The sequence below is a fragment of the Motacilla alba genome, chromosome 23 (genome assembly GCF_015832195.1).
Source record: "Motacilla alba alba isolate MOTALB_02 chromosome 23, Motacilla_alba_V1.0_pri, whole genome shotgun sequence".
Classification (NCBI taxonomy): domain Eukaryota; kingdom Metazoa; phylum Chordata; class Aves; order Passeriformes; family Motacillidae; genus Motacilla; species Motacilla alba.
In genome coordinates this window covers 2532964-2549469 of record NC_052038.1, presented here as the reverse complement: position 1 = coordinate 2549469, position 16506 = coordinate 2532964, and the positions used below count along the sequence as shown (strand labels likewise).

Genomic DNA, 16506 nt, shown 5'->3' with positions numbered 1-16506 from the left:
CAGAAGCATGCTTGTGTGGACAGAAATGCTGCATGGCTCGCTAGTCTCACTTCATTATCAGCAGTCTACATGGCAATCTAAGTTTTGTTGGGTTTGGGGTTTTGTGTGTACGACTGTTTCTTGTTCCTAGAATCAGCTAGGTGCCACCGTGAGCCCCAACAGAAGCCCGCAGCCATGTCAAGGTGTGGTAACAAAGGCACTGAGAAGCCTGCAGCACATCAGAAATGGGCTGGTGTCTTGTTAGTTTGTACTGCTGCCATCTTCCTCTCAGTCAGAAAGCATATGCAGTCCGGTGAGAACACCATCTCCTCAAACCAAGGGTTTTCATATCTTCACCAGCTGCGTAAGGAGCCAGAACCTGACACACCAGGAGAACACCAGGATGGGGAGTGGCAATTGCTGGAAATAATAAACAGGATTTACACACACTGTGGGTAAGGTTGGTCTGAATACATCAGACATCTCCACTACTGATTCTTCTACACAAGTCTCATTTCAATCTTGCAAACTAGGTAATGGAAATAATGTCATTAAATTCAGCTGGTTTGAGGGGATGTTTCACGTTTTCCTGGAGCAGACATCATAAAAATGTCAGTTAAATTAGGTCTCCACATGGGGCCAGAAGGGGTGCATTTAAGGATGCCAAGAGTGCTTGCCAATATAATTTCAAGATTGGCACCATAGCTACAGCTGTCTCTCTTAACATTTGTTCAAGGACTTGCAAGGTTTACTGCAGAGGGAGTTGTGAACTCAAAAAAGAAAAGCAGGGTACTGAGTAGTTTCCATGGTAGTCCAAAATTTGAAATTGTCTATCCATCATTAACTGCTATGCAATAGACAGGAAAATACAAAGCATCATATCTTCAGAACACCAAAGTACCTTTTGCATTAGAATATCAGAGTGGTAAAAAATCATAATTGTCAATGAAAGCATTCTGACACTGTGTTATAAAGTGTGTTCTACAAGAACATTTCCATCATGTCATAGACTGATTATGTACACAAAACAGGAAGAGGACTTTTGGCATGTTTGCTTGTGAAGATGTGATCTGTTCATCAATAGGGCTTCATATACTTAAGTAGTCTTACATATTGTTATTTTGTTCCTATTGTGCATTTGTTCCTTTGTCCTCCCCTGACAAGGAGCTGTTTTCAGGTTGGTGAGCACGGTGGGATTGCTTCAACCCACAGGCTTTCAGTGACCATACTTCTTTCACGTAGCAAGGTTCAGGTTTGTCCCGGGAGGAGTGATCATGTTCCACATTCATTGTCCTGCCAGTCTTATGTCATGGTGGTTCCTCATTGCTGACAATCATCCTCTTCCCTGGTTGTAGTAATAACCTGCATTGCAATTTAAATGCAGGGTGCTGCAGTGAACACACATGCTTTGATATATATTTAGCTATTTCTTCTGTTTTCAATAAATATTATATTGAATTATATTATAATATCATTGAAATAACTGATATTCTAATGTTATTGAAATAATTGATAATATTGATATTATAATATCATTGAAATAACTATCTTATTGGACATATCAATATGTATTTCTATACAAACATAACATGTTTTAACTTACCTTTGTGCTCAATATTGCAAGAGCTTCACTGGACAGGCACTGAGATATCACTCAGCCCTCATGTACCTTCTGTGAAATACATTTGTGTGCTCTGGACTGCAATTCACAGAGCATTGTAAAACATGGTAAATATGGACATTGATCTCTGTGACATGAGAGCCTCCTCCTTTCAACTCAGAGGCTGTGGGTGTTATTTTATTTATGATCATCTCTAGCAAGTGTTTTCATCTGCCAGTTCCATATCACTGTTTTTTCCAATATAAATTACTGAGGCATGCTATCAAATATTTACTAACAATAGGAATGGTGTAATATTAGACCATGTGCCTTTTAAAATTAACCTATAATCTAACCAAAGAAAGGGCCTACTTTGTTTACTCTTGAATTAAACAGTGTCAAAGAAGAGTGGTGGATCATCTTCCTTTGCTGTATCTTGCCATTCTGCTCATAATTGGAAATCTTCAAGGGTAGGAAATACAGGAAGATAACAAAAGCACAGTTGATACAGGCAGGGAACAGACTAGCCAGCCTCTCAAAGGCCCTTCCAGGACCATGATCTGTAATTTTATGTTTCACACTGTGCAGGTGAATCACCCAGGGATCTTGAGAGTTATCACAAGCTGGCCCAAAGGTGAACATTTCTGACTGTCATCATCAGAAGATGAAAAGTTGACTGCTGCTATAAGAGCGCATTGAACAGTACCAGGGACTGGCCTCAGGTGTGGGAGTTCATTTGTCCACACTGGTTTATGGCTCCAGCCTTCTCCTGTGGGCTGTGGCCTGTGTCAGCTCACGTGTCCCCAGGCAATGCAGCAGCACAGCTCAGGATGCACTGGCAGTGCCACTCTGGACACACTGTGGAGGACACCGCGTGGATGTGGCTGTAGTGGCACCATCCAAATCTCTGGACAGAGCTAGATCAGCGCCCTTTTGGGAGGGTGGAGGAGCCATGTCCCAAAGAGCAGCCTTAAATGCCTTCAGTGAGAGAGAGGACTGCCCTTCCATGACCACACAGCTGCTCACTCTGACTCTGCAGCATGTGGGGCATCACTTTATGGTCCATCCTCAGCAGAGGCACCAGCAACAGGGAGAAGCTGCAAAGCTGTGCTACAAATGCAAAGGAGAGGCTGAAAGCTGGGGTGGACATGCACTGTGGGGGAGTGTGTTGGGATGGCCGCAGCAGTGGGTGGTGGAGATGAACTGGGGCAGGCTGAGAGATGCCAGGGAGGTCAGAAGGATGATGGGGTGATTTTCAAAGCAATGTGAGGCTCTCATATTCAGTATAGACATGACACTTCTGATGTAAAATGCCCAGAGACTAAAACATTGCACTAATTTTAGGCTGCACCACTTGGTGTGCTCTCTTGGCTGAGACTTCATCCAAGACCTCCCTGTGCCAGCTTCCCACCTGCCAATCAGGGAAATAATCCCAGAGGCAGAGAAGGGCAGGTTAGAAGGGACTTCTCAATGACCCCAGCAGAGGGTCCTGACAGTGATTCCTGAGCACAGTTTGTTTGACCAGTACTCAAAGAATTCCAGAGACAGGGGTGCCACATCCACCCCAACAACTTTAATTACTAAGTTTTCCTTAGTATGTCATTTGTTCTCCCCTAACTTCCCATATCTTGTCACCAAGGAGTGAAACTTCTGGCTATTTTATGAGGTCCTAGTCATTCCACACCGGCACTAACCATATTCTCCTGTTTCAGTTTATGCATGCAAAAAAGTTAAATGACAGAAATATAAGATCAATCATTTTCATGCTATTTATTTTGTAGCATTTCTTCACTGGCTGTTCTATTAATGATAAAATGTGTAATAATTATTTCAACTAAATTGTCTCCTTTCTACACTTCACCAAAAGCATAGCTTCAAATGCAGCATTTGTGAAATATCCACATAGCTTACATCTGTGCTATGCTGCTCTGCCCTGCTGCTGATTATAGTCAGGCTGTGTCACACATCTTCTGAAAGAGTTACAGGTTTTATCAGCTTCACATGGGTAAGATACATGCCATAGGAAATAGAAGTATCAGATCCTGGTCCTTAGAAACTCTCTCAGCTGACATAAATGGTTAATAATATACAGCAGAAATACTAAGGTCTTGTAAATACACACACAATTTCCTCCCATCAGGGTAATGTGTCACCTCATCCCACTAGACAAACTCCCTGGTTCACGCAGTTTGCCTTGTTGCAAAGCTTATCTCATGTGTCATTGATGTTATATACACACATGATCACTGCAGAGACCACGGACAAGTTCTGTTGTGGCATGTACAATCCCAGACAGAAAGTATCAAATTAGCAAGAAATTCCCAGTTACATGCACAGAACAGGGTAGCAGCAGAGATGGCAATTACCACTCAGTTTCTTAGGAATAAAAGCATGGAAAGTTTCAGGTAGGCTGTGAGATTGCACGAGGGTCAGTTACACAGGAGGAGAGTCTCAAGAGGAACACTTTTTGAAAAGTATTACTTTTTGGAAAGCCTGTTTAAATTCTTCATTAAAAGCTGTATAAATGACTGGATTGATTAATGAATTTAGGTAACCCAACCAGGTAAAAAAGTCCAGTAGGATGGGATGAAACCAACAGGCATCTTGGCAGATTGGTAGGACCAGGGATATGACAAAAAAAGGCAGCCAGCAGAAAATGAAAGCTCCCAGAATAATGCCTAAAGTTTTGGTAGCTTTCCTTTCTCTCGCAGCAGAAATTCTTTTCCTTTCCAGCGCACTATCTGCAAGTTTTATTTTAACATGACCGAGAAATATTGGGGATCCACCTGAATGGGAATGCCCTTCATGGAGGCTGGCATTAATGGAGCAGAGGGAAGACCCTGCAGAGCCAGTGATCAGGTGTGCAGTAGTAAAACGTTTCCCATATAACGAGGGTGGCTTCAGAATCCTGGATCGAGCTGCTACATAAATTCTCCCATACAATATCAGGAGGAGCACGGTTGGGATGTAGAAAGCTCCACAAGTGGAATAAATCGTGTAGGAAATTTGCTCTGTGTTTACAGCACACTTTGCAATTTCTTCGTGAGCTTCCACTTGCCTCCAGAAAAACGGTGGCACAGAGATACTGATAGATATCATCCAGACCACGGCAATCATGAGGGCTGCTCGGCCAGCAGTGCGGCGTTTGGTGTATTCCAGAGCGTCTGTGATGGCCCAGTACCTGTCCAGGGCAATGACACACAGGTGCAGGATGGAGGCTGTGCAGCACGTGATGTCTGAAGACAGCCAGATGTCACACAGCAGCTGGCCAAAGGCCCACGTGTGGGTGACAGTGTAAGCAATGCTGACAGGCATCACCAGCACAGACACTAAAAGATCAGTCACTGCCAAAGAGCCAATGAGGTAATTGGCAGGTGTGTGGAGCTTTCTAGTCAGAAAAATCGTAATAACGACAAAAACATTCGCAAGGATTGTTGCCAAAGTTATAACAGACAGAAGGATTGACAGTGAAATCTTCAGCCCAAAGAGTGTCCTTTCGTCCCAAGACAGAGGTGTTTCAGTGACATTTAATGATTTATTTGCTGAGCTCTGGAGAGTGAACTGTGCTGAATGGTTGTACTGAGTCATCCTCTGCTCTGATTTCACCTTCCAGTGGAATCTTTCTGGGACAATGGAGAAAGATGCTCACTTTTGTTGATGAAATAGAATTTTTCATACTTTGGTTGAACACTGAAGAATTATTAACTTGTTGAAAACTTCAGCTGATGCAGTAGATGAGGTACTCTCCTATGCAAGATTTTCCATCACATCACATCACATCACATCACATCACATCACATCACTTACATCACTGTTAAAGCAAAATGTCATCCAGATGTGAGTCTGGTGTGCAACAATGAAATCAGTACTGTATGTGATGGGAATTCAGGTGGTTTTCATCTTGAAGAAAACTAAAGAATTCTATATTATCTTTTTTTCACACCTCCTTTCTAACCTAATCTTCTGCAAAGTTGCATAAATCAATACTGAAGGGTAAGAGATGGAAAAGAAACATCTGAGCATGCAGTTGTTGCCCCTTTGCTTGAGACAAAGCAACCCTCAAGATTATTTTCCTTTTCTCTCTAATAGCTGAGTGTCATGTCTTTGGTATTTACAAGGGACACTTTATTAGTAGAGTACCTAACATATAAAACAATGCTTCTGAATTCCCTCTGTAAACATAATTTCTCCCAGATTTGCAAATCAAGGCTTCTTCAAGCACAGGTCTCCATTTGCATTTATTTCTCCAGCCTGCTCAGGTTTTCCCTTCAACAATTAGTCTCCAAATGCTGAAGTCAGGCGCTGGGTGCCAGACCCCAATGCACTGGTGCACATTACAGCACACTATGCAATCTACAGGCTTTCCATACTTTTCCTTGTATTCACCAGGACTGGATTTCCTGAAGTCTTCACAAACCTGAAGGAAACATCCTAAGACAGATTTCACTCACTTCCATGAGTACCAGAATGTCGCTCACATCATGCCAGCCCAGCCCTTCTTGAAAGAGATCCTGAATGTGGGTCAGGAATGCCTTTGAAGAGTGCTGTGAGGGTAGGAGGAGGAACATCCAACTTCTGCAAGGAGACAATGACCAGGCCAGCCTTCTCCCAGCCGTGGAGGAGAAGAGCCTCTCTCAGTCATCGCTGGTACCAATTCATGCCATCCATCCAAGCACTCAGCTGGGAATCTGTGGAGCAAGAGGAGCATAATATTCTACATGAAACATCAGCACTTTGAACTCAAACAGCCTCTCTTAAGCTCCTGAATCCTGATATAAGAAGCAACACTTTTCAGTTTGGTGTGTTAGATTTTTTTATATACAACCACCTTCTGTGAGTCAGACATTTTCAGACATCCTTTTTCTTTTGAGGTGTACTTTTCTAATAAGGAGACATAGAAAAGTCTCGGATTTCACACTAGACTATTACTTTCTTGATTTTTTTTCTCTCTAGGAAGAGAAAATCCCTTCCTCATGGCCATTTTGTGATACTGAGCAAAATCTGTACATGATTATTTATCAGTACTCAGGAAGAGTTACCATCTAGACAAAATGAACATATTCCAAATAATTTAGCATTTCAATGAAGTTACCTTTTACTCAACAAAAGAATGATGAATACAGGTAAATTATTTTCCTGTTAAAAAGAAAAATAAGTTAAGTTTGTGTAAACTACAGATACTGAAGAAAAATAATATTAAATGACAAGCAGTCATTAAATTATTTCAAGTACAGGGTCATGCACATAACTGCCTGTTAAGGAAAGCAGAACAGAAATACATAGACATTACAAATCCTGAAACAGCGGAGCCCAGGAGTGGGAAGTGGCCATCCAGCATGTTTCCTGAGAGCAGAAGGACGTGCTGCCAGGGCAGGAAAAAAAAAATCCACCCCTTGATTCTAACACGAATTTGCTAACAAGCAACAGGAAGTGACTTTAGAAGAAAAACAGATCCTAAAAACGCCCAGCTCTTCATTTCTGCTGCACACAGCATGCAGCAGATACCCTCAAATCTTTGAAGAATGAAAAAGGCAGCCCTGAAACGGCAAGAGCAGCTGGGAAGTGCCCTTTCAAGCCAGTCAGTGATGAAAATGAAATCACAGAATCTTTTCCTGGGTTCATAGTGCTAAAGGGTGGAGAGAAGTACTGGGCACATCTAATGACAGCCTGTAGAGCATGGCCAGCAGCCACCTTTCACAGCTCCTGGGCTGTGGCCTCTGGAGCATGAAGAGCACTGGGCAGAGCCTGGGTGTTGAGGAGCACATTGAGTGCCAGCAGCTCGGGGCACAGCTGCAGTGCCAGCTGCAGGCTGAGTTCCTGTAGATGGCAGCTCCTAAAAGCATCTGAGACTGCCACAGGAAACCTTGTGCTGAGCTGAGAGGAAAGCAGGGGTGATCCCAACACCGGGGTGCCTGTGCGAGTGTGGGGATGGCTGCCAGAGCGGCCCCTGGATGGTCAGGCAGGGAAGTTTCCCTGCTGCTGGTGCTGTTATCACCTCAGATAAGATAACATCGTGTGTGGCTGGCTCAGGCTGGGTCGGTGCGTGGGGTGGCAGTGCAGCCTGCAGGCGGCTGAGTGCAGCGGCCCGACAGCCCCAGCCGGCAGGGCACGGCAGCTTTGTCATCAGGCTTGTCCCCAGGATTGTCACACTTCACAGGACGGGAATCCTCTCAGGTGCCTTGGCTCCGTCACCACTGTGCTTGGTCCATGGGCTTCACCGGGTGCTCTTGGCCATGGACTGTGGGGACTTTTTTCACTTCAAAGCTCCTGCAATAAATTGAAGGCGATGTCACGGCCAACCAGAGTGAGATGTGCACAGCACAGCACGCTGGCACGCAATGCCCAGCTGGAGCACTTTAACTCTCTGCAGTTAAACTCAGAGAGCAAGGGCGAGGTGGCAGGGGAGGGTCTCTTTGAGGAAAAACAGAGCACCGGGTGTGCCAGGGCAGGAGCACTGACAGGCAGGAGAAGGCTGGGTGGCACCAGGAGCTCCTCAGGACCAAGTGTCATCATGTGGGCTCTGGGCGTGGAGCTGCAGAGATTGCCCAGATAACCAGAGGTGCTCAATCCCAAGGGTAAACAAAGTCCCACCACAATTCTGTTCCGTCTGGAGCACAGCCATTACTGGAGAGTGGGGCAGTTCTGCAGACTCTGATTTCATGGTGCAGCTGACACACTTTCTGAGGATGCTGGGCTGCAAGAAGGCTTTAATGCACCTCTGCAGTGCTGGGCTGGAGCGGGATAAATAATGTGTACAAAAGAGGTATGTTCAAATAAAAATACAGAATTCACTCTTTCACTAAATAGAACAGGAAAAAAAATGAAAATGAGATCAAATATCTTTTAGTAAATTGCATGTTTCCTTTAAGTTCACACTAAAGTTAGAGGAATTAAGGAATTAATTTTCTTCTCTTGAAGCTGGAGAATTGCAAAGGGATGGCTGAGAACAGAGCTGAAGTTCAGCAAACTACTGAAAATTCATTTTGTAACTTATTCTCACTTTTCATTTAAATTTAGAGTCCATTAAATAGACCAGGTCTAATCTGCAATGCTGAAAGTGTGATCAGCAGTGAAGCTGCTTCCAGTGAGAGCCAACAGCAGGTGGCCAGAAGGCAGGACAGGAGGTGGCACTCTGGCCAAGAGGAATCCCTCTGAAGGTCCTTTTCTTAAGAGAGGGAGCAAGTTTTGAGTAAGTTCTTGCATATTTGGGACAACTGACTCAAGCATGCATCATAGAGTACATATGGGGCCCAACCTGAAGACAAAAGCACTGTTCAAACAACATGAAATACATTTAGAATTAGCTCTAGGAATGTGCCCATCCAGAGGTCATAACCAAACCTGGATGCAGCTCATGGGAGAAAACCAGGCAATGCTGCAGTGTATTGCACTGAAAAATCAAAGGTACACTCTAGGAAAATTCTGTTTGCATCAGAATTTCTGGCCAAGCCCTGCAGCAGCTGGGCCCTTTAGGGCTGAGCATCTCTCTTCACTGCCAGTGAGGGGAGCTGGTAGAGAAGAGTTCATGTTTCTGGAAAAGTGTACCTGACTCTGCAAGTGTTCGCTCCAGCACGGCTCATGCAGCATGGCTGGATCCTAATCTGCCAGGATCATTGTGACTATTTCCAAGTAAATCAGGTCTCTCTTTTGTTCATTTGATACGGAGAACAGCATTCTATATGAGAAACTATAGGCAAAACATTTCTCATTTTAAATAAGCAACTATAGTAATTGGCAAGCAAATGTTAGCAATGTTTAACACCTTCCCTCTCTCCTCCCCACCTCCTATTTTCACTCAGCTTTTGAGAAATTATTGGGGTTTTTTTCTCTCTTACCTTTATTTACACACCACCAATATGCATTAGCTATCCAACCCATTGATAATTACCGAGTTACAATTGCTGTTGCACATTATAATTAGATATTACTTATCAAAGAGAAAATCTGGGGTTTAATGGGCAGGGATTCTGGTAAATGCTACATTGGGAAAACAGCCACTACAAAATGTTACCAATAAGTTCTTTGGCAGGAGCAGGGGCCGGAAAGCTCTCAGCCATAAAGTTGAGTTTAAGGACAAGTGCAAGGTGGATAGTTCAGGTAGAAATGAGCAGTTCCCCTGTTGTGTGATGGAGAGTAACCAGCTCAGCAAAAAACTCTGCTCAGTGTGGGACCAATGTGCACTGTCAGCAGAGCCAGTGACATTGTACCAGGGCAAAACAGCAAACACCTTGGCAAGCGTGTGCCTGGGAATAAGGCCTTGGATAGATCTTGTCCTGTTCATTTTGGACAAGGCCAAATGGCAGCCTGGCATTCAGCTCTGGGCACTGTTCCCAAGAAGATACGGACCACACAGCAAGAAATCAGAAGAAAGCAGCAGGAATCATCAGAAAAGAAAATGTATAGGAATAAACTGCATGGGAACAGGAATGCTGGGGTTTAAAGAGCACAGCTGAGAGATGCTCAACAGTTTTTCTGTGCATGGAAGCCTGCAGAACAGGAAGGAATAGTCTGTTCCCTGTGGCTGTGACTAATATCACTGAAAGGAGAGAGACTTAACTACAGCAAGGAAGACTGAGCCCTTAGGAAAACTTTGGAGATAGTAAGAGTAGTGAAACAAAGCATTGCTTAAGGACACTGACATCTCCATCTCAGAAAGTCACAAGGACAGATCAAATGATCCTTTTGGATGTGATTTCCTATAACCAAGAAAGCACCAGGAAAGTAAAGTGAATTAGTCTACCCCATGTAAAATGGTGAAAACCAGAATTTTTTTACTGCAATTCAGTGTAAACTTGATGAACTCCAATTTTGAACTCCAAGATGAACAAAAACCCAAGAGAGTGAAAACTTTTGCAGAGCATCACAGTTCAGGTCTGGAACTAGCTCAAGACTCAGCATTGTGGTGCTGTGGTGTTCCACATGGGCAGAGGAACACAGGGAATTTTTGTTGCTTTCAAGAAGGGACTGTTGAGGAATGACACAGCTGTAACAGCTGGCAGTGGATGTCATTGGGGCAGCAGAGCCCCCAGGCTCATTTCAGAGCATGACCACAAGGAACAAACTCCCCATGGCTGTGTCAGGGAAGAGCACAGAATGTCCTCTTGACAGACTGGGGCATCAGCCCCATGAGCATTTCCCACGTGCCTCTGGCTTTCTAAGCATTGCTCGCTAACAGTTCCCTGCCCTCCTCTCTTGCTGCACTCTGACCTTTGGTGTTCTCCTCTGCTTCAGCTTCACTTTCTAGGGTGCAGACACAGGGTTCCCTGACATACAATGCTTGTTCTTTTGGTCCCTGAACCTTTGAAGTAGCACTCCCCTTCAGCTCTAGCAGCCCTGGCAAAGAAGCTGAGCCTAGTCTTCATGGCCATGATGCTGTTTTGGGTTTTTTTTTCCCTCTGGCTTAGAATCAACTCTCCTAGCCATCCCAATTTCACAGAGCTCAGAGAGTGGAAAATATCCAAATTCCTTCTGCACGACATCTCTGTGCTCATCCAGGGTCAGGAACGGGAAGGCTGGGAGCAGGCAGGAAGGAGCTGCTTGGCTGAGTTCTGCACTGCACCTGTGGGGATCACGGGGGGTGGATTATGGCTTGTGTGCACACTGAGGGATGTCTTCCTTTACATGGATCTCTGAGTGCATCACCAAGGAACTGAAAGGAATCTTTACTCAAAAGACATAGGAAAATCCAGTCAATTTTTATGCTGACTTCTGGTATCTGGGTGGTTTCCTTCAGAGCTCTATGTAGGACAGTTCTATCCAGGCAAACAACTACAACACAGCAAGTATTGCCCTGCTGTGTACATGCCAGAAGTGACTGAGACTTGTCACTAAGTTTAGTTCTGCATTTAGGTGTGCACAGTACACTGCCAGCATTCTCACTCTGTGTTAAGACATTGATAGTAGCCAGGCCCCTCACATCTTCCTGCATTTTGACACATCTCAACTCAATAAATACATTTCCCAGATTTCTAAGGAAGCTGCAAACCAGCAGAGTTGGGTTTGATTTTTTTAAAAATTTCATTATTCTCTGCACGTGCTTGTTCCCAGCCCATCACAAGTGTCATCCATCAGAAGAAAATGAATGACTGATGACTGGTGAGAATGCTACTCCGAGATCAACCAGATCTGGGGGTAAATGTGAAAACCAGAAAATATTACAAGCAACATGGAAAACAACAAATTGACTATTTGTTTGGTATTTGCTAATTTTAATATTTTAGAAGCATGGAAGGTATACATCATAAATCCTTTGTTATGATGTTGCTTTAACTTTTAAGACAATATGAAAAGGAAAAGCACATTTGCCTTGAGAAACCCCATAGACCCCAGCCACTGCTTTCTGGAACAATCTGTTTAACACTCTATTGGCAGCAGTTCCTAGAAGGAGGAAGTTACAATTTCTGGCAAAGGAATCCCACCTCTCTAAAGTCAGTTGTCCCCTTAATTTTGCAAAGGAAGTTTCTTTTCTAGGGGTTTACATCAGGCTCACAACTGGGAAAGGGACTGTTTCTCTGGGGAAGCATTATTCTCCTTCAAGTCCACGTTCCAGTTTCATGCGCTGCTGCCCGCAGTACACTGGAAACACCAGACTGCAACGCTGGCAGTCCTCGTGCTTGGCTGGGTCCTGCTCTTTGCTGCAGGACCAAAGCCCATCCCAAAAGTGGCTCATATTCATCACTGATGCAACAGGTGACAGGTGGCCCGTTGGCTCCACGTGAGAAAACAGCATTTTGTCCTGAAAAGCCTGGCTTGCATCCAAGCAGGTACAGGGACATGGATAGATGAGGATTCCGAGGGTTCAGTGTCACAGTGGCAGCTCCTGGCTTTGCTCTAGTGCTAATCAGAGGTGACCTTTGGCCACCATCCTACCCGAAGCAGGAGTGAAGAAGAAACCAGGCAGCTGTGTCACTCGTGGAATACAAACGAGGATGGTGTGGGATTATAATGGAAGAACCCTTAAAGCAACTAAAAGCTTTCCCCAGGGCAATCTACATAAAATTACACTTCTAAAGTGGTCACTTCATTTATACAGTATTACCCTGCACCTGGAGGAAGAGACCTGCAAGAAGCATTTAAAGCTCTAAATCACCTTCCAGGCGAGCTTCCCTCCCCGACACGCGGCACACAGGGTCACTGCAGGCTGCCCGGAGAGGCTGCGGCTCGAAACACTCAAGGTCAGGTTGGACGTGGCTCTGAACAACCTGATTTGGTTGAAGATGCATCTGGTGGCTGGGAGGACGGACTAGGTGACCTCTACAGGTCCCTTTCCACCCAAACCATCCCGTAATTCCGTGATGCCCGTGTCCGGCGCCGCGGGGTCCCCGCTCTCCGCAGGGCGATGCCGCCACGGGGCTCTGCCCGCCCCATCCACCGGCGCCCGCAGAGCCGGGGCGACGCCGCCGATCCCGGGGCGATGCCGCCGATCCCGGGGCGATGCAGCCGCAGGCCCCGGCCTCCCGACCCCCGCCTCCCGTTCTCCCTCCTCCGCCGGCGCTCCCTGGGCTTTTTCCGCGGCCGCCGTGGCGAAGCCCCCCGCGCTCCGACCCCGGGCGCAACTTCAGCCGGGGCCGAGCGCCCGCCCCGTCGGCAGCGCCCCGGCATCGCCCCGTTCGCCAGCACTCACCCGCCGTCCCCGCCGTCCCGTTCTCGCCCGGCTCCGGCAGCGTCCCCCCGAAACACCGGCGGCCCCGGCCGGGCTCGTCGCGCCCGCGCTGCGCGTCCCGCTCCGCTCCTCCGCTCCGCTCGGCAGCGTGCCTGCGGCTCGCTCGGAGCTCGGGGCTCTGCCCCCCGAGGGTCGGGCAGGGAGGGTCCCTCCGGCCCAGCGCTGCCCGGGGCCGCGGTCCCTTCCCGGGGCTTCCCCGCGCCGGAGCGCGCTGCGCCAGCCGGGCCGTGCCCGGGGCTGCGGGGCTGCGGGCTCGGGGAGCCTCGCACCGCTCCGGGCGATGCGAGGATCGATAGCTCAGGGCAGCGGCGATGAGCAGAGCGGCTGGGGAGGCCCCGGGGTGGCCAAGGATGGAGAGCGGCTCGGAGCTCCTCTGGATGGGCTCGACCCGAGTGCTGCTTCAGCTGGACTCCGACCTGGGGCTTGCACACCCTCTCAGCACAGCCCTCCTGCTTCCAAACCTAAGAGCCCCAGTGTTAATTCCAGCATTTTTAAGCTATGCAGTTAGTGGATTTTACCAGTTTTAGATGATGACTAGAAATGAATGTTATTTTTTTTCTTTTCCTTTTTTTTTTTTTCCCGAAGAAGCAGTAACTATGTTCACACTAGACAAAACTTTAACATAAAAGTAATTCAGATTCCAAGGTCTTGAAACAGAAATGCTTAAGCCACAGCCCCTTTGCAGCATCATTTGGCCTTAAATAGATTCTAAATTAGCCATTGCCAGCTGTCTCCATTTTCCTCTGGCAGCTAATTTACATATTGGATTACTTTCAAAATACAGATAATCTCATGATTTTTGCACACTTAATACTGTTGATAGCCAGGCTCTGCCCTCTCCACCATGGTGTCTCAGTAAATTATTTTTGACCCTGAACCCTGAACGTCTGCTGTAGCTGCCCTCAACTTGGTCTCAAAAAAGTCATCCTCCCTCCAAATATCTTAGAGGATTTTGTCCCAACTTCAACATCTCAAATAACTGGCTGCTCCTAGAACAGCAGCATTTTACCTTTCTCCACTGCAATGGAGAAGGGTTTTGAACCTGGAATGGCTGAGTATGGTGTAAATCATAAAGCCTCACTTGGGACTGAGAGGAAAATATGAGCTTTTAAAACTGCAGCCACATGGTGTGAATCTTACACAAAAAATAATAACTCCTTGCAGCATCACTTCACTCCCAGGCTGGGAGAGGACACATGGTAAATCTTTTGAGCCTCCAGAATTTCCTACTGAGACAAGAGTAGCTACAATAGGTTTTCTCTGAAGGTCTGAAGATGCTTCTCCATTTATTTTCCTCCCAAACAATGTGGGTGTTGCTCTGTGGGTGGCAATGTGTTTGATGTGATACAATGTGAAAGGAAAGAGGTTGGCTCTTTTATATCTCCAACTGAGGAATAAATTCTGCCCTTGGGCTAGAGATACTCCATGGAATCTTGCAGAGCTTTGCAGCAGAGTGCAGGCTGGTCTGGGGTCTGTGGCCACCCCGAGACCTCTGCAGTCCCTTGTCAGGAGAAGAGAGCTGCTGTGCCATAGACAGAGGATAGATTCCTCCTAGAATGGGGAAAAAAAGGAGTAAAGTTGCTGTAATGTTGTTTTTCTCCCATGCCAGGACTTCACAGATGTCAGTTATTTTTCACAAACAGTAATTCCATGCAGAAAAGGAAGTGTCTGGTGGCTTTCCTTAGGCTGACTGGGAAAATCAGAGAGAATTTCAGGGTGCAGACTGGTCTTGAGATATTAAAAAAAAAAAATTCTTCTCCCTCTGACTTTGATTCTTCAGACACTCTCTAATAAGAGCTAGAGCACATTTCTGTCATGCTTTACAAGGTCAAAATCAGTATTGTGTTTAATATCCTGTGTGGAAAGTCCTGCTTAGAAAAATAATGCAACTACTCTTTTTTTTTCTTTTTTTTTTGAGATATATTATCTTCATTTTTGATGGAGCAGGTGCACAGAGAGAATTTGAGCACAGGCCCAGAGCTGGTACAAACGTGCACCAGTAAGACAGACAGATCTACAGATAAAAGTGTTTTAAACAAGTCTGCTCTTTGGCCCAACACCAGGGGGAAAAACCAAACCCACAGCTGCCCTGGCATGGTTGGCAGAGCCACAGCAATCTGCTGGTGGTGCTCAGGCTGTGGATCCCTGAGGTGGAGATGTTGGTGCTCTACATCAGTGGAGCTCAGGCACATCTGCCTCCACTTGGTGCTGTCTGAGGCAAGGTCTTGGGTGAAGATTAGGATTTCATACACAGCTTTTTGTAAGTTTCTTCCTTTAATCCACTTATTAAATTTTCACAAGGCTGATTTAATTTTTCCTTGTTAAACTGAGCCCATCTAAGCAGTCCTACCTCTAATTTTGTTTCCTATCATGTCGGACTCCCAGAATTTCTCACTGCTGCTGCTCACAGCTTAAACATCTCCCCAGCAGCCTGAGCAAAAGTTATGATGCAGCTGAGCCTTGGTTGGGGAGTGGTGGAGTAAGGGTTACAGGCACATGCAAGGAGAATTAAACCTCATTCAAACCTCCTGTCTCAGAATCCTGAGTGAATGCCTCACCATATCGACCAGACTTGATTGCTCTAAGGTGGTGAAGAGCATTTCCTGGGTGTCTGATTTCACAGGGCTCAGGTTTTTATTCCCTTGCTGCAGAAGAAAGGCTGAAAAGTTGCTATTTTCACAGTGTGGGGAACAGTTTCCTTCCTTGGTGTGGCTGGAAGGCCATCAGAGACAGAGCTGATGCTCTCCCTCCCAAGGGTGTTGGCTGTCCAGGCTGTCCCAGAGTGAGCCCACAATCTGTGGTGTGAGCCCTCCCCTGGTCTGGTCTAATTCAAACCCCAAACACATTGGGGTGATGTTGCTTCCCCTGCTGTGACTCCCTGGGGATGTAGGATGGTGATTAACTGTTTAACTTTCCCAGAAATGCTGGAGGAGTGTTTTGACTTGCTTGAGCTGGCAGGAGGGGTGGCAATCAGTAACAAAAGCCTCTGCAGGACTGTGCACGGGCACAAATTAATCTGGTGCTGGTAAAAGACTGCTGTGCTACACTGAGAACCAGCACAAGCAGAGACAGAACCTCTGAGACTAGAATTATTTTGCTGCCCTGGTGGTAGCTTTTTCAAGAGCTGGAAAGCATCCCAGTCTCCTTGTCCAGCAGATGGGAGGGGCAGTGGACTGAGCAATTCCAGTGAGTTCTCATGAAAACCATCAGCTGGACACATCCTCCTCAGACACAGAAAATGACAATAACTGGCTGCACCTCTACA

The 16506-nt window shown here is 46.1% G+C and overlaps 1 protein-coding gene across 1 annotated transcript; it reads right to left on the bottom strand.

The window, feature by feature from the left end:
• Window positions 1–3336: 3336 nt before the first annotated feature.
• HTR1D (5-hydroxytryptamine receptor 1D) lies at window positions 3337–13834 on the bottom strand. The gene is made up of 2 exons (XM_038161171.1): window positions 13203–13834; window positions 3337–6267 (listed from the first exon to the last, which is right to left on the bottom strand). The coding sequence occupies exon 2, from the start codon at window positions 5165–5167 to the stop codon at window positions 4031–4033; it is 1137 nt and encodes a 378-aa protein (XP_038017099.1). The 5' UTR covers window positions 5168–6267; window positions 13203–13834; the 3' UTR covers window positions 3337–4030.
• Between the last annotated feature and the right edge of the window lie 2672 nt (window positions 13835–16506).